This window comes from Aquarana catesbeiana, linkage group LG08, assembly GCF_042186555.1.
Source record: "Aquarana catesbeiana isolate 2022-GZ linkage group LG08, ASM4218655v1, whole genome shotgun sequence".
NCBI classification, from domain to species: Eukaryota; Metazoa; Chordata; class Amphibia; order Anura; family Ranidae; genus Aquarana; species Aquarana catesbeiana.
In genome coordinates, this window is record NC_133331.1 from 288,078,416 (window position 1) to 288,096,784 (window position 18,369).

The 18,369-nt window shown below is 46.2% G+C and overlaps 1 protein-coding gene across 4 annotated transcripts; it reads left to right on the forward strand.

Moving 5' to 3' along the window:
• The first annotated feature begins 3,335 nt into the window (after window positions 1-3,335).
• On the forward strand, window positions 3,336-15,181 carry LOC141106632 (uncharacterized). 4 transcript variants are annotated; one of them, XM_073597567.1, is made up of 5 exons: window positions 3,336-3,409; window positions 3,771-3,934; window positions 5,797-5,916; window positions 6,003-6,126; window positions 6,211-15,181. In XM_073597567.1, the coding sequence occupies exons 2-5, from the start codon at window positions 3,827-3,829 to the stop codon at window positions 7,626-7,628; spliced, it is 1,770 nt and encodes a 589-aa protein (XP_073453668.1). In that variant the 5' UTR covers window positions 3,336-3,409; window positions 3,771-3,826; the 3' UTR covers window positions 7,629-15,181. The 4 variants fall into 4 exon arrangements, with proteins under 4 accessions (XP_073453668.1, XP_073453671.1, XP_073453669.1 ...); XM_073597570.1 differs by having other exon boundaries at window positions 3,343-3,409; window positions 3,785-3,934; XM_073597568.1 differs by having other exon boundaries at window positions 3,353-3,437.
• Window positions 15,182-18,369: the final 3,188 nt, after the last annotated feature.

An 18,369-nucleotide genomic window follows, 5' to 3' on the forward strand; every position in this document is an offset into this window, starting at 1 on the left:
GTGGATGGGCATCAGGGTCTTCAGAAATACCTTCAGAAGATGCTCAAAGTTTCTTGTGGATGTGCGTCAGGGTCTATAGAAACCCCTTCAGAATATGCTTCAGGTTACTTGTGGATGTGCATCAGGGTCTAAAGAAACACCTTCAGAAGATGCTCCAGGTTCCTTGTGGATGTGCATCATGTTCTCCAGAAACACTTTCAGAAGATGCTCCAAGTTCCTTGTGGAGGTGCATCAAGATCTTCACAAACACCATCAGAAGATGCTTCAGGTTCCTTGTGGATGTGCATCAGGGTCTTCAGAAACACCTATAGAAGATGCGGATGAGTGTTTGCTTCCTCCTCTGTTGGGGACATGTTAAAGGGGAATCTGATGGGGGCCCTGATGTACAGGGGATTCTAATGAAAACTCTGATGAATGGGGGGACTCCAAAGGCATACTTGGTTGTGAGGGGGGCTCTAATGTGAATTCTGATGTAAAGGTGGGACTCCTAAAGTAGACTCTGATGTAAGGGGGCACTAATAGGGTGACTTTGATCTAAGGGAGTACTCCTAGGGTGGACTCTGATAGGTACCCTGCTGTAAGGGTGAGCTCCTAAGGTGGAGTCTGATGGGGACACTTATGTAAGGGGGGACTTTTAAGGTGGACTCTGATGAGGACCCTGATGTAAGGGAGGGCGCCTAAGGTGGACTCTAATGGGGACCTTGATGTAAGGGGGACTCCTAAGGTGGACTCTGTGGTAAGGGAGAACTACTAAGGTGGACTCTGTGGTAAGGGAGAACTCCTAAGGTGGATTCTGATGGGGACCCTGATGTAAGGGGGAACTCCTAAGGTGGACCCTGATGTAAGGTGAACTCCTAAACTGGACTTTGATGCAGGGGGGCACTCCCAAGGTGGACTCTGATGGGGATACTGATTTAAGGGGGGACTCCGAAGGTAGACTTAGATATAAAGGGGGCACTCCCAAGGTGAACTCTGATGAGGACCATGATGTAACAGGGGACTCCTAAGGTGGACTCTGATGGGGACCCTGATGTAAGGGGGAACTTCTAAGGTGCACTTTGATGGGGACCCTGATGTAAGGGAGAACTCCTAAGGTGGACTTTGATGTAAGGGGCACTCCCAAGGTAGACTCTGATGGGGACCCTGGTGTAAGGGGGGACTCCTAAGGTAGACTTTGATGCAAGGGGGCACTCTTAAGGTGGACTCTGATAGCTACCCTGTTGTAACATGGGACTCCTACGGTGGACTTTGATGGTGACCCTTATGTAAGGGAAAATTCCTAAGGTGGACTTTTCTGTAAGGTGGCACTCCCAAGGTAGACTCTGATGGGGACCCACAATGTTATAGGAGACTCCTAAGGTGAACTTTGATGGGGACCCTGATGTATAGGAGAAACTCATAAGGTGGACTCTGATGGGGACCCTGACGTTAGAAGAGACTCCTAAGGTGGACTTTGATGGGGACCCTGATGTAAGGGAGAACTCCCATGGTGGACTTTTCTGTAAGGTGGCACTCCCAAGGTAGACTCTGATGGGGACCCACAATGTTATAGGAGACTCCTAAGGTGAACTTTGATGGGGACCCTGATGTATAGGAGGAACTCCTAAGGTGGACTCTGATGGGGACACTGATGTTATAGGAGACTCCTAATGTGGACTTTGATGGGGACCCTGATGTAAAGGGGGGGTGCCTAAGGTGGACTTTGAGGGGGACCCTGATGTAAGGGAGAACTCCTAAGGTGGACTCTGACGTTATAGGAGACTCCTAGGGTGGATTTTGATGGGGACCCTGATGTAAGGGAGAACTTCTAAGGTGGATGCTGATGGGGACCTTGACGTAAGAGGGAACTCCTAAGGTGGACCCTGATGTAAGGGGAGCTCCTAAAATGGGCTTTGATGAAGGGGGGCACTCCCAAAGTGACCTCTGATGGGGACCCTGATGTAACAGGTGACTCCTAAGGTGGACTCTGATGGGTACCCTGGTGTAAGGGAGAACTCCTAAGGTGGACTTGGATGTAAGGGGGCACTCCCAAGGTAAACTCTGATGAGGACCCTGATGTAAGGGGGGACTCATAAGGTGGACTTTGATGTAAGGGGGCACACCCAAGGTGGACTCTGATGGGGACCCTGACATCATAGGAGACTCCTAAGGTGGACTTTGATGGGGACCCTGATGTATGGGAGAACTCCTAAGGTGGACTTTGATGTAAGGGGGGACTTTGCTTTTTTTACTGAAGTGTTTTAATTTTTGTTTTGAATTTCATGTTGATTCCAGAAAAGCTTCCCATCACCCCCGTCCATCCATCCATGTACGATTCATAGATTGGTAGAATGGACTTCTCAGCCAGCGGATATTCAGTAGAGCGCAGGATGAGCTCCTCCTACTGAGAGGTTTGGAGATCTCCGGACTAAACCAACACTCTGAGACCAGGATCCGGATTATAAAAAAAAAGTGACATTTTCAACTCCCAGCCAATGAGATTGGAAAGTTCCAGTCATGTGACTAAAATAAAGATCCTTATCTGCTTTCGGGGCTCTGATCTGCTTTCAGAGCCCCGACCATACACACCTTAAAGGGGCACTCCGCTGTGGGTTACCCTTATCCCTGACCCTCTTCTACACCCCATAAAGGGGCACTCCACTGTGGGTTACCCTTACCCCTGACCCTCTTCTACACCCCATAAAGGGGCACTCCGCTGTGGGTTACCCTTATCCCTGACCCTCTTCTACACCCTATAAAGGGGCACTCCGCTGTGGGTTACCCTTATCCCTGACCCTCTTCTACACCCCATAAAGGGGCACTCCGCTGTGGGTTACCCTTACCCCTGACCCTCTTCTACACCCCATACAGGGGCACTCCGCTGTGGGTTACCCTTACCCCTGACCCTCTTCTACACCCCATACAGGGGCACTCCGCTGTGGGTTACCCTTACCCTCTTCTACACCACAAAGGGGCACCCTGCTGTGGGTGACCCTTATCCCCCTACACACCTTAAAGGAACGGTATATAGATGACCCCCTCCCCCCTCACTGGGTACAGTGGAGCCCAGATCTCCGCACAGAGGCTGCTGCTTCCCATCTTCTCTCTGCACAGGAGCCATTATCTATGGGAGTGGGCGGAGTCTGGGATGAGTGGGGGCGGCACCACAATAAGACAGAAGCCGTCTGTAAGGGGCGCTGGGCGGGGCCTGCGCCGCTCTTGAGGCACAGATCATTCCGTCTAAGCCTGGCCCACTCTCTACCGCGTAGGGGGGGCGGAGCCCCGAAGCTGATCCGTGTCGGGCGAGGACGCGCACGCACAGCGCTCACCGCTTCCCACTGATCCCAACCAAACTTCCACTTCCGGTTCCTTTGTTTGTTTCCGCCCACCGGATATCCGGTGTGTTTTGTAGCCCAGAGGAGGCGGACTGGTCAGTGTGTCATTATATAGAGGGGACGGTACGGGGCTCATTATTATTATTGTGGGTGGCTGGGTCACATTTATTATAAATATTATACTTTATTGTTTTATATATAGATTGTATGGATGTGTGTACCATTTTATCATATATCTATGTATTATATTGTCCTTTATCTCAAGACTCAGACTCTGTCATTATTATTGTATTACATCTACATCATATAATAATACATGATAGTAAAATGTGAAGATATATTATTAAAACATATTAATATTATTTATAAATAATATAATAATATGTATTCATAATATGCACTCCGTTCTCATTATTATTACTGTTATTGATAATCTCACATTTCTCCCCCTAACAGGGATAAAATTACAGATTTGGAATCCTTTTTATGCATTATAAAAAGTCACTGGAAAGATGAAAGAGTCAGCGTTCCAGCGACCAATCGAGGAGACGGACCGGGGTCATGTGACCGAGAGGATAATACGGCTCTCCCTGGAGATCATCTACCTGCTGACCGGAGAGGTGAGGAGGATTCTGGGAGATCACATGACATCACTCTTATCTCTATTAATAAAACACAGACCTGACCGGAGAGGTGAGGAGGATTCTGGGAGGTCACATGACTTCAACTCTCTGCAAAAAAAGAAAAACACACCAAAAAGTAAAACATAAAACGTGCACAGGGTGTACACATAGTCCTCCCTCCAAAGAGAAAGGACCCTTGCCCTGATCCCCCGGGGCGTTAGGCTCCAGACGGGGACTGGGGTACTTCACTGGTCTATCTGGCTAAAACCAGACGGACCCGGTTCTCTGGGAGGTCTGCCTAAACAGACCACCCCAAGTACTAGGTGGGGCTCCCCCGAAGGGAGACCCCATAAGAGAGGGCGCACTAAGCCAGAAGGCCTATCCCCTCCCAAGACTTTCAGGGCAGGCCCAAGCACCTACACCCTACCAGTCGGATGTGACAAATGTGTACACCAATCGAAAAAAAAAAAAAAAAAAGTGACAAACGCACAAATAAAAGTGGGGGGAAGGAAAGTGGTAAAAGTGCCATTGTGCAATGCAGTGGCCAGGAATACAAAATTCCTCTTGTCCCAGCCAAAAGGCTCGGCCCTAGAGGCAGGTGCGAAAAAAAAGTGTGTGTAGTGCAGTGACCTTGGTGCCAATAAAACTCAAACTGCCCCCCACCCCACCCCACCCCAGTGAGATTTACAGCACCCCTGGACTGCCACTCCAGGGGCAAATGCACCACAAGCTTCTTTTGGGACCTGGCCTTCGGCCAGATCAGTGCAGCCCCCATCCCTACCAGGAGTACCTTTCCGGCTTTCTCAGGGAGAGCCTACTCCTGATCCCAGTTCGTCGGACACAACCGTTTCGGTTCCTGCCGATACTAACCTTCTAGGTTGTATAGTCAGGAAAGTAATTTAGTGGGATTTTATGGGTGCCGGGCAAATAGATACCAACCAATAACCTTCTAGGTTACCATTAAGACCAGTGGATTTGCATAGCCACCATCCCAACCTCCACCCTGGTCGGGATAGTAGCACAGCACCTACACTTGGCAACTGATAAGAACAGATCCTACACTTGATCTTAGCCAAAAGGCCGATCTCTATTAAATTGGAGAGATGAGAAGGATTCTGGGATGTCGCATGACATCACTCTAATCTCTATTTACCATTTTCCGATCAACGTACTATATATAAGTCATTGAGAAGTGGTGGTGATATCTGGATCATGGCTGGCTGACCGGAGAGGTGAGGAGGATTCTGGGAGGTCACATGACATCACTCTTATCTCTATTAATAAAACAGACCTGACCGGAGAGGTGAGGAGGATTCTGGGAGGTCACGTGACCTCAATCTTATCTTTATTAAAGTGGTTGTAAACTCTTTATAACCACTTTTTGCTACAGGTAAGCCTATAATAAGGCTAACCTGTAGCTCCCCAGGATTTCTCCTAAACCTGCACGGTTTAGGAGATATCCCCTGTATCAGCATGTGCCGACGTCATCAGCACATGCGCACTGATGCAATGGCATGTCCGTGCCGTTGCTTCAGCTAGTATGCCGTTACCGGCGGCTCCCGCGTGCATGCGTGGGAGTGACGTCATCGCCGATCCAGCCAATCACAGCGCCGGAGCCTGCGATACCCGGAAGTAACTCCGGGAGCGATGTCGCCGGCCGGAGCGGTGTATGAGGACCGCTGTGGGGGCTTCGATCTAAGGTAAGTAATTCATAATGAGCTAGTATGCTACGCATACTAGCTCATTATGCCTTTGTCACTGCCTTATGCCACTTTAATACAATACAGCTGTCCATGCAGTTGGGGAGGATTCTGGGAGGGTAATCTGATGCGTGATACTTTTTTTATCTCATTATTTAGGATTATGGACCAATAAAGAAGCTCAGTGATCCTCCACCTCCCTCCCTAACCGCTGAGAGAAAAAACGATAAGAAAATCCTGGATGTCACCCAGAAGATCATTGAGCTGCTGACAGGAGAGGTGAGCGGTGCCGGGAATTCTGGGACATTATCCAGTAACAGACAAGGGATGTGTCTGGATGGTGACTGTATCATTGTGTGTGTCAGGTTCCTATAAGGTGTCAGGATGTCACTGTCTATTTCTCCATGGAGGAGTGGGAGTATATAGAAGGACACAAGGATCTCTACAAGGACGTCATGATGGAAAACCAGCCGCCTCTCACATCACCGGGTAAGAGGAGACGTATTTATGGTGGTGTTTGTGTGTTCAGGTTTATAATATTATGCTCTAATTGGTCCCATTCCTGTTCATTAGACTTACCTCCGGCCACTGAAACCTCTGAAGATGTTGAGGCCCACATGTTGAAGCACCCAAATAATGACAAAACTCTAAAATTACCAGAACCTGGTGGAAGTTCTCACATTGTCTCAGACATTGCTTCACATGAGGAAAAAAGCTGTGTAGAAAACAGGAGCTCTACACCGCCGGGTGCAATAGTGTGTCCAGCCTCTAACATCAAAGAAGAACCACCAGAAGATGATGACGTCATCATCACCAAAATCCTGATATCTACAGAGCAGGGCCGCAGGGATTGCAGCTTCAATAAGGAACAGAACAAGTCGGTTGTACGTGAAAGACGGGACCTAAATAAGAGACATAATGGCGGTCTGAAACCTTCAAAGACCCACAACGGTTCATCTATCCACTCTGTACGGGTTCAAAAGCCAGAGAGGACGTGGACCTACGAGTGTCGGCAGTGTGGGAAATGTTTCATGAGTGACTCTGAACTTTCCAAACATCAGCTGACCCACACGGAGTCTCAAGCCTTTATCTGCTCAGTCTGCAGCAAGTGTTTCTTCACAGAGTCGGATCTCGGTGACCACATGGAGAGTCACTTCAATGCCAAGACCACCTACGATGTGCCTTATGACCCAGACTCTGTGCTGTACTCCCGCTTGGTCCAAAACCAGCCCTTTCGATGCCACTACTGCGGAGAAAATTTTGACAGCAAGTTGGAGCTGACTACCCACCAGCTGGTCCACTTCAAGAACCCCTATACATGCACAGAGTGCGGAAGGAACTTCCTAAGCAAGTCAGGCCTCGTCACCCACCAGAAAACCCACTCAAAGCAGTTCGACTGCCCCACATGCGGGAAGAGCTTCTTGTCGAAAGCCAACCTTCTTCTCCACCAGGAGGTCCACCTGAACAGCAAGCCTGATGTAGTTCCTGATACGGAGGTCAGCTTCAGTGGGGATTCAAACATCATTGTGTGCCAGATCGACGACCTCTTCTCCTGCACCGAGTGCGGGGAGTTTTTCGACAGCAAGGACAGCCTTCTGCAGCACCAGCAAAGCCATGTGAGCGCCAACTCGTACGCGTGCCCAGAATGCGGGAAGGTTTTCAATCGAAAGTCGAGCCTGTCCTTGCACCACAAGGTCATCCACCAGGGAAATGCCCTCTACGCTTGCCCAGACTGCGGCAAGGGCTTCAGCTGCCATTCTGAGTTGGCCCGTCACATTCGGGTTCACACGGGGGAGCAGCCGTACTCCTGCGCCGAGTGCGGCAAATGCTTTTCCTTCAAGTCGGCTCTCGTCCGTCACCAGAGGATTCACAGCGGCAACAGACCTTATGTCTGCTCCGTGTGCCGCAAAGGTTTTTCCTGCAACTCGGCTCTTCAGAGGCATCAGTCCGTCCACTTGAAGGACAGCTTTGTGCTGTTTGTGCCCAGTTAAGGAGGCAACTAATATAAAGAAGGACTCTTTTGGGCACTGTTAGTGTGGGATAATGCTAAGTGGCATAGCTCCATCATACATTTAGAAACACTACAACAGTTTACTTCTGACATCTCCGTGTTTCTAACAATTGTTTCTGGTCACTCCTCCTTACCATGTAATAGCGGATCTTGTCCAAACCAAGGTAGAAAGCATCCCTGTTGTAGCAGTGCAAGGGCAGGGGGCAGCTTGTCAGGGTGTCGTATAGTGGGTTGGGGCTGTGCCTACAAGCAAAAGGTGTAAGAAGTCTTATGCCCTGTACACACGACCGGTTTTCCCATCGGAATAAACTCTGAAGGTTTTTCCGACGGAAATCCGCTCAAGCTGTCTTGCCTACACACGGTCACACCAAATTCCGACCGTCCAGAACGCGGTGACGTACAATACGTACGACGGGACTAGAAAACGGAAGTTCAGTAGCCAATAGCTTCCGTCTCGTACTTGCTTCAGAGCATGCATCATTTTTGGTACGTCAGAACAGCATACAGACGATCGTTTTTCCCGATAGGAATTGGTTCCGTCGGAAAAATTTAGAACATGTTCTATTTCTAGGTCCGTCAGAATTTTTGACGTAAAAAGTCAGATGGGGCATACACACGATCGGAATATACGATCAAAAGCTCCTGTCAGACTTTTTCTGTCGGACATTCCGCTCGTGTGTACACGGCATTAGTTGGTTATAGCAGCTTCTCCTTTAAAATAGATATTTTGACTTTGACATTTAGTCCTCTATCTGTTGATACAGACTAAGGCAAGACCACCAAGTGGAAGCCACCAACTTATGACATTCACCTAAAATACTTGCCTTAATAATCAGTGAATCTCTATTTACAGCACCAGCTGAGGTCCTCCCAGATTGTAGTTGAAGGGAATGTGTTAGTTTGCCCATCAAAGGTGCTCTTGGTATCTCTCCCCCCCCGCCCACTGTTAGTCACTGTCGCCATGCTTCCTCTGTCAGAGGTGTGTCTAATCTCTGTTTATTGTTTAAGCACTGTGCCAGTCTGTGTTGGAGCTTACACAGGCTTAATGTCTTCCCTTCCCCACATGTTCAAGTTCAGGCCTGGTGGTCAGCAGCCTAAAGCAGTGTATTAGGTAGGAGTAGAAAATGTTCTGGTGTCTTTAAAAATGCCCCATCATTGTCATTGTGAGGAATAGTGCCCCTTCATTGGTGTCAGTGGGGGGAATAGTGTCCTATCATTGGTATCAATGCGAGGAATAGTGCGCCATTGTTGGTGTCGCTGAGAGGAATAGTGCTCCATTGTTAGTATCAGTGGGGGAAATAGTGCCCCATCATTGGTGTCAATGGGGGGAATAATGCCCCATCATTGGTGTCAGTGGGGGAAAGCATGTCCCATCATTTGTGTCATTTGGAGGAATAGTGTGCCATTGTTGGTGTGAGTGGGGGGAATAGCGCCCCAAGAGCCAGAGAAAAGCAAGCAAGGTCGCACAGCGGTCATGCCTTCACACCTTTGGGCAGTAGAATTTACATAGAGATATGTAGCTGGTAGGTATGTGATAGTGTTGGAACCAATAGGAATGAAAAGAGGGGTTGTTCTCCTTGGAGGTTTTGAACCTCTAGTGTGTGTGTGTAGACCCCGTTCAGGCCCTAGGCTGCTGCCTCTCTGATCACAGAAATCGGTCATCAGAAGATCAAAATCTGGATATGTGCTTTTGGGAGCACCTAGTAGACACGATCATCTCGGTTGGAAGTTTGCTTTAAAATGTTTATGGAACGACAATATTAGATACAGCCAACGCGTTTCGGTGGTTGGGACTTCCTGGGGTGCCTCGAGACTTACATTTTTTTTTCAAGGACACCCTGACTGGAAAAATGGAAAAAGGTTGAGAAACACTGCCCCAGACTTAAGCAAACTCCACCTTGATTAAACCTGTTAACCATTATATAACCCTGAAGAAGGGGGAGGTCCATCCCCCGAAACCTGTCGTCTGTATATGACAATCTTGTTCTATAAATATTTTAAACAAACCTCTTCCGATTGAGATAGGTGGCAGTGTCACAGAACATATGAAGAAGGCCTCCAGCTCCGAGGACATTTGTCAGGAACGCATTGCACTCTCCACTGGCTTCTTGATGGTCTTCTACTGTATGTACTGTGAGTCACCATCTAGTGGTTGCAAATGAAAATGTGATTGTAAAACAAATATGCTAAGGTTTTCAAATGTGAAAAGATCTCTATGACTAGGCCCTGTGGGCGGGCCAAACACATCAGAAGGTGGGATGGCCTGGGAGGAGCTAGGCTGTGTCTCTTTTACTCTTACTTTCACTTTTTGCTGCTTTCTCTAAATGCGGTGTTCGATCTCCTTTTTTTCCTCCATGAAAAGAATTGCAGCAAAGATTTTCTAATGGTTGACTTAAAATGATTTAAAAATGCAGCGACCTCTATGACTACTGTAGGCGGAGTGAAATGAGGGGGGAGGGGCATTACCTTGGAGGAGCTAGGCTGAAGCCCCTTTTACTTTCACTTTCGCTACACTTGGGCCGTTTTCTCAGAGTGTAGTGTTCTATCTCCCCCCCCCCCCCATGAAAAGCATTGCAGCAAAAAATTTCTGATGGTTGACTTAAAATGATGTAAAAAAAAAAAAAAATTGCCGCAAAAATGTTGCCCTATGACGCAGCATTGTCGGAATCAACTTATTTGAGCTTTGTCCGTTCCGCCTCGGCTTCTCCAACTACCTCATAAACCCGCTGAAGAGATGTTGTAAGGGGAGGTGTGCACCAACGTCTTTTACTTCCGATGAAGATCCAATTTTTCACATTGTGGTTTTAAAAATGTCAAAGCTGCAGCATGCCGCGGTCTTGATACCGACGTTGAGCAGGAGGCAAGCGTTTGATTTAGCTCTTTAATTCATTCTTCCTCATTAGGTGGAAGAGCACTGAGAAGAAAAAAGATGGACTGGAGTGGAGTAAAGATTGTAACTGAATTTTAGTCGTGTTTTCATGGTGGAGTAAAATATTCCATATATGTGTGCACACCTTGCTATAGGGCTCGGGATATCAGCTTGACCATAAAAATAACGATTTCCCATTCTTTAAAGAGGACCTGTCACCTTCGTTGAATGGGGCACCTCAATCAGTGTGCTGTTCACTACAAAATGTTGTAAAATAATAATAATGATAACAAAACATTCTCAAAATATGAAAGATTGGTCAGGCTTTACCTTAGTCAAGTCTATGGTACTGATTTTAGGCCATACTTCTATTTGTCTACCTGCTAACCTACCTACTAGTAAAATATACTGTCCACATGCTACAGAGCTCAGGGCTCAGTTGTGTCACAAGTATGTGAGGGATCTGCTGGGAATGTATGCAGCTCGGCACGATTGACTGTTCATAAAAGTTACGGGCCAAAGCCACAAAGTATTAACCGTTAGTGGACACTTGTACATACTACAAACATAGAGAAAATATGTCATCAAAGTACACAGGATGTGTAAAGAATGCCCCGTTCCTTCTGCTGCTCCCTTCTCTCCTTGCACTTGCCAATTCCCTACTGTCAAAATGACAGCCCGGGCTATGCTGTCCATACAGGTTTCTTCTGTAAAAAAACAGGCCTCCTGACACGGTGTTTATGTACATTGTTCAGAGCCAGATAGAGAGATACAAAGTAAAATTGATACTTAAAGCGGATCTCCAGCCTCTCCACCCTTTTTTTTTTTTTGAGCCCTGTCTAAACGTTGTTATAGGTGCAACCGTTTCAGATACAGTGCTATGTGCCTCCTTGAAGTTTTTCACATTTTGTCATGTTACAACCAAAAACAAATGTATTTTATTGGGATTTTATGTTAAGGATCAGTGATGGCGAAACTTGGCACGCCAAATGTTTTTGGAACTACATTTCCCATGATGCTCAACTACACTGCAGAGTGCATGAGCATCATGGGAAATGTAGTTCCAAAACATCTGGGGTGCCAAGGTTCTCCATCACTGTGATAGACCAACACAAAGTGGCACATAATTGTGAAGTGGAAGGAAAATGATCATTGGTTTTCCACATTTTATACAAATAAATATGTGAAAAGTGTGGGGTGCATTTGTATAGCGCCCTCCCTGAGTCAATACTTTGTAGAACCCCCTTTCACTGCAATTATAGCTGCAAGTCTTTTTGGGGATGTCTCTACCAGCTTTGCACATCTAGAGAGTGACTTTTTTGCCCATTCTTCTTTGCAGAATATCTCAAGCTCTGTCAGATTGGATGGCAGCGTCTGTGAACAGCAATTTTCAAGTCTTGCCACAGATTCTCAATTGGATTTAGGTCTGGACTTTGACTGGGCCATTCTAACACATGAATATGCTTTAATCTAAACCATTCCATTGTAGCTCTTGCTGTATGTTTAGGGTCATTGTTCTGCTGGAAGGTAAACCTCCGCAAGTCTTTTGCAGGCTCTAAGAGTTTTTCATCTAATATTGCCCTGTATTTGGCTCCATCCATCTTCCCATCAACTCTGACCAGCTTCCCTGTCCCTGCTGAAGAAAAGCATTCCCACAGCATGATGCTGCCACCACCATGTTTCACAGTGTGGATGGTGTGTTCAGGGTGATGTGCAGTGTTAGTTTTCTGCCACACATAGCGTTTTGCTTTTAGGCCAAAAAGTTCAATTTTGGTCTCATCTGACCAGAGCACCTTCTTCTGCATGTTTACTGTGTCCCCCACATGTTTTCTCGCAAACTGCAAACCAAACCTCTTATGTCTTTCTTTCAACAATGTCTTTCTTCTTGCCACTCTTCCATAAAGGCCAGACATGTGGAGGGCACGACTAATAGTTGTCCTGTGGACAGATTCTCCCACCTGAGCTGTGGATCTCTGCAGCTCCTCCAGAGTTACCATGGACCTCTTGGCTGCTTCTCTGGTGAATGTTCTCCTTGCCCGGCCTGTCAGTTTAGGTGGACGGCCATGTCTTGGTAGGTTTGCAGTTGTTCCATACTCTTTACATTTTCGGATGATGGATTGAACAGTGCTCCATGAGATGTTCATAGCTTGGGATTTTTTTTATAACCTAACCCTGCTTTAAACTTCTCCACAACTTTATCCCTGACCTGTCTGGTGTGTTCCTTTGCCCTCATGATGCTGTTTGTTCAGTAAGGTTCTCTAACAAACCTCTGAGGGCTTCACAGCACAGCTGTATTCATACTGAGATTAAATCACACATAGGTGGACTGTATTCTCTAATTAGGTGACTCCTGAAGGCAATTGGTTCCACTAGATTTTAGTTAGGGGTATCAGAGTAAAAGGGGCTGAATACAAATGCACGCCACACTTTTCACATATTTATTTGTAAAAAATGTTGAAAACCATTTATCATTTTCCTTCCACTTCACAATTTTGTGCCACTTTGTGTTGGTCTATCACATACAATCCCAATAAAATACATTTACATTTTTAGTTGTAACATGACAAAATGTGGAAAATTTCAAGGGGTACGAATACTTTTTCAAGGCACTGTACTGATCCGCCCAGTGGTTTCCTGCAGAATCCTCTCAGAATTCTGCACCTGCTCAGTCCCGCGCCGCCATCTTTTTCTTATGTGAAGTCACGATGACATGTCACTAAGCCTACGCCCCCTTCTGCTTTTTCAAAGAAGGACTTTGCCTCCTGGGATATGTGATGTGCATATCCCAGGAGGCACAGTGGGCATAATGTACGTCATTCACCTAGACAAGTGAAGTTCATGAGGGGCAGGCTCAAAGTTTTTTCATGAAAAAAAAAGTGCACTCTGTGCAAAGAGGAGGGGAAAAGGGGTGGAGAGGAGGCAACTTAGATTTGACGGTGAAGATCCGCTTTAATATTTGTCTACAGGTCAAAGGGATGAGCTTTAGATCTGCATATGATGTCAGTTAAAGCAGACCGACAAAAAAAAAAGTTTATATTGAACCCTTAGTTTAGCCGAATTGGCCCAAATTAACTCCTTCTCTCATTAACCTTTTTTTTTTTTTTATAGTCCTGCAATTAAACTGCATAATTGTTGAAAAGGAGCCTTTTTTTCTAAATCAAGCAAATTATATAATAAAACTGGTTACAGAGGATTAACGTGATAGCAGGAAGAGCTCATGCAAAATTTGGTGATGTGGTGTGTGACGGACTCCGGACACCCTGTTGGGTATCTCCGCCAAGAAGCTGCTTCCCAAGTTCTGGAAAACGAGACCTGCAAGTCTGGCTATAGTTACCCCAATAACTAGGCAATACCAGTTTTGGAGTAAACCAGAATAATAACTGTTTATTTGAACAAGAATACAGGCTTTTATACACTTGGGAAGGAGCTTCCCCCTCCTGATCATATTACCCTAACAATACAAAATGTAACCAGAAACATAAATTAACATGAGCTAATTAACTAGTCATTTAACCAGCCTAGGAGACTCAGAGGTCTGACCTTTAAGGTCAGACTTGCTATCTTCTAGCTCAGAAGACACAATACACATTATAAGTATAAACACAGAACACCTTCACACAATAGTAGGAGCCCCCAGTAGCAGATGGACCGACTCCTACATTGAAGACCATAGCAGTGCTTTGATTATTCAGGGATTGCAGATGGCATGGCAACAGTCTACAAAACTCCTACAATGTTCCATCATTCTGATACAGTGGAATTAATGCATCATAGATTTCTTAAGCGATATTGTTGAAAAATATTACTGTTCCACTTTAAGTAAACCAAACCACATTCTCAGTGTCCATTATATTGCTGTCCATCATTTTCTCAGTCACCCTGTGCACAATACACAGAGGGTGACTTATACATAGTAGGTGCATGGGGAGCTGAAACAAGGGTTCCCCAATCTCTCCAAGGGATTCTGGGTTCCATGGGCCCCCCCGCCCAAAGTGACTCCCGTCACATGGTGGGTCACTCCTCTGGCATTTATTGAACCCGAAAAGACTTGTAGCAGGGAGAAGGTTGATTTGCCAAATTGTAGGAGGAAGACCGATGTGGAGTATCCTAAAATGGACATCTTAAGTCCAACTTGGCCAAGAGTCGGGCTGAACATTTCCATAGCAAGTGGTGTCTGAGAATATCCGTTATTGGCAGAACAGTTACACATTTTCTGTTTCAATCTTTTTATCAAGATTTCAAGTAACAATAGGACATTATAGGATAAGAAAATGAAGTACAAAATAGAGCTGTCATCCTAGTTAGTGTACAAACAATGGCGACAATAACATAAATGAAGGCTGAGGGGTTCAGCCATAAACCCATAGAAAGTCCATTTGTAGGTATGAGGAACTACATCAAAGTGACCAACCATGTAGAGTAACAGTTACACATTTTAATGATTTTAAAATATTGACCATTCATAAAAAGGCATCAAAGTCTACTGGAAAATGTCCTGATCCGTATTGACCTGATCACTGAACCAGACAGGTGCTCTTTAAGAATGAACGAAAAGCTTTAAAAGCGTCTACTGTAGATGATTCTCAAACTCAGGACTACTTCTTAGAATAAACTGGATATACTGGAGATTGCATTGTGGAAAATAAAATACATTTTATCCTTTATCGGTGTAGTGGTATTTGTTTTCTTCTTTTATTATTGGTTGAATTTGCTTTTATTGTGCCTTCCTTCGTTCATCCCTCCTCCTCAATATGCTAATGTTATTTTTTTTAAAAGAAACGGAACCCTCCTATCGTTTTCAGCCAAGGAAGCTGACACCTTGTCAAAAACTGGCTCTTTTTTTTTACTTTTCACTGCTTTTTTGGTGAATGGGTAGGGGTACGATGTACCCGAAACCCATTCACATAGGGTGGAGGGCCTATAAGCTCCCTCCCCGCAGACCCCAACAACCACCGGCTAGGGTTGTCAGGAAGAGGCCCTTGTCGATCATCAACATGGGGGCAAGGTGCTTTAGGGTGGGGGGCGCAGAGCGCCTCCTGCCCCAAAGCACCAGAACCCCCATGTTGAGGGCACGCAGCCTCATATGGTTCAGGGCAACCTCGTATGGTTTCCTGACCTGCCGGGCGGCATGTTCGGATAAGGGTCTGGTATGGATTTTGGGGGGGATCCCATGCCATTTTTTTTTTTTATTATTTTGGCGTGGGGGTCCCCTCCGAATCCATACTAGATCAAAAGGGCAACCAGCTTTATACAGTGCATTTAAAGAGAAAAAAAAACGCAAAATGCATGAAAACTGGTTTAAAAAACGCTGGTTTAAAAATGCACTGGAAAACGTGCCTGAAAAATGCATCAAGCGCAGCCGCATAGTTGTGAACCTTGACTTAACGTCCATTTACCTGCTGCCTTTACACACACATGAACTTTAATGGCTTCCCATTCTTAGTCCGTAGGGTTTAATATTGAGTTGGCCCACCCTTTGCAGCTATAACAGCTTCAACTCTTCTGGGAAGGCTGTCCACAAGGTTTAGGAGTGTGTCTATGGGAAGGTTTGACCATTCTTCCAGAAGCACATTTGTGAGGTCAGGCACTGATGTTGGATGAGAAAAGGAGGTTATAGGCGCAGAGGCTTGGTCATAATACCTAAAATACAAGCAGTGTAGTTATGAGGTATAAATCCATGATAAGTCTAAAAATGTCCAAAGATGATATTGGACTTCGAGAAGGCCTGGGTTGCAGTCTCTGCTCTAATTTATCCCATAGACACACTCCTAAACCTTGTGGACAGCCTTCCCGGAAGATTTAAAGCTGTTATAGCTGCAAAGGGTGGGCCAACCCAATATTGAACCCTACGGACTAAAGCCTCGTACACACAATCGTATTTTCGGCAGGGAATTGTGTGATGACAGACTACCTAAAATCTGGCCGTTAGTACGCTCCTTCAGACAATTGTTGCCCAACTTTCCGCCAACAAATGTTGGATGGCAGGCTAGTAAGTTTTCGGCGGACAATGGTCTGTTGTCAGATTTTCGTATCGTGTGTACACAAGTCCGTCACACAAAAGTCCAAAGTACAAACATGCATGCTCGGAATCAATGCTCACCAAAGACGACATTAGCCGAAGAGGCCCAAAGGGTGGAGCTCAAGAGCTGAAATTCTTCGTAGTACGTCACTACGTTCGTGTTTGTTGGCCGACGATTGTGTACCGTTAGTATGCAAGACAGGATCCCGGCACACGCCCTTCGGACAAAAGTCTGACGCTTTGTCTGTCGAAAATCCAATCGTGTATACGAGGCTTAAGACTGGCCCATACACTATACAATTTTCTTGTTTAACTTTCCTTTAGATTTACCAAAACCATATAATATGAGGTCAAACCTAAACCCTTTCAATGTGTATGCAATCAGACAGGCCCTGACACTACATAGTTGAAGGGAAATCTAAAGGAATTTGAATAAGAAAATGTTATAGTGTATGGCCAGCCTAAGACTGGGATGTCACAAGTCCAGCTTGGTGCTGAACCAACATTAAGCACTTCAGCTCCAGAACATTTTACTCCCCCCCCCCTTTATGACCAGGCCACTTTTTGATATTCAGCACTGCGCCACTTTTAACTGCCAATTGCACGGTCATACAACGCTGCACCCACATAAAATGTATTCATTTTTTTTTTCAAACAAATAGAGCTTTCTTTTGGTGGCATTAGATCACCTCTGCGTTTTTTTGCGATATAAATAAAAAAAACCTGAACATTTAAAAAAATATATATATATATATATATATTCTTCTTTCTGCTATAAAAGATATCCAATAAACAAATAAAAAAAACATCTTCATAAATTTTGGCCAAAATGGGCCACAATAGTGCGGCAGTCAATCTGACATTAACCACTTCCCTCCTGCAGGCCGTCATGTGACGTCCTCGGATTTCACTGGTGATATCTGAATGATGGGTGCAGCTTGTAGGCATCATTCAGATATCATTTTTATTTTCAGCCGGTGTCTTGCCGAGAAAGTTCCCCCTGCGGCTTGCACAGTACGAACTACTAGGAGCCGCCGAAGATAAGATAGCCGAAGCTGAAAATCTTCAATCAGCTGTACATGGCGCCTGGGTCCAGGTTCAAGCCCCACCATCCACGTGGACCTAGAGGGAGACTATAAAAGTGCCGAGCGAAGCGAGGCCGTGCCCGAATCGTGGTGAGCGAAGCGAGGGGCCCTCTTACAGGCGCCGTGTACAGCTGATTTCCAACTATTCCGCTTCGGATATTCCCGCCGGCTCCTACTGCGCAGGCGCTGCGCAGTAGAGGGGGGTCCTTATCCGCCGAGGGGAACTTTCTCGGCAGAACACCGGCGATTCCTTACACCAGGGATATGCAATTAGTGGACCTCCAGCTGTTGCAGAATTACAAGTCCCATGAGGCATAGCAAGACTCTGACAGCCACAAGCATGACAGGCAGAGGCATGATGGGACTTGTCGTTTTGCAACAGCTGGATGTCCGCTAATTGCATATCCCTGCCCTACACCATAAGAACAATCATAGAGGCTGTTCAGCCGCTTGATCGTTTTTACCGGTGGCGGGAGAGGATGTCCCCCTCCCCCCAATCCCGCCGCCCTCCCCTGCAATCAGCGAGCTGGGGAAGGAATCCGCCAGATGAGAGTCACAGAGAAAACCGAGGGACAGGTGGCCCCCTGGAAATCTCTATGGCTCTGGGAGGCCCGGGCGCGACGTTATGACGTCACATCCAGGCTGGATAAAGGTAAACAAAGCCAGGGACTTGGCTGGAAAGCATCAGATCGTTCTTTTTTTTTTTTTTTTTTTGGTCTGATGCTTTCCAGCCTGGAGGAGTGATGGG

Excerpts from the sequence above, each read along its gene's own strand:
- LOC141106632 (XM_073597567.1), top strand. The coding sequence starts at position 3,827 with ATGAAAGAGTCAGCGTTCCAGCGACCAATCGAGGAGACGGACCGGGGT. Across the intron at positions 5,917-6,002 it reads TTGAGCTGCTGACAGGAGAG|GTTCCTATAAGGTGTCAGGA; the intron begins GTGAGCGGTGCC and ends TGTGTGTGTCAG. Across the intron at positions 6,127-6,210 it reads GCCGCCTCTCACATCACCGG|ACTTACCTCCGGCCACTGAA; the intron begins GTAAGAGGAGAC and ends CCTGTTCATTAG.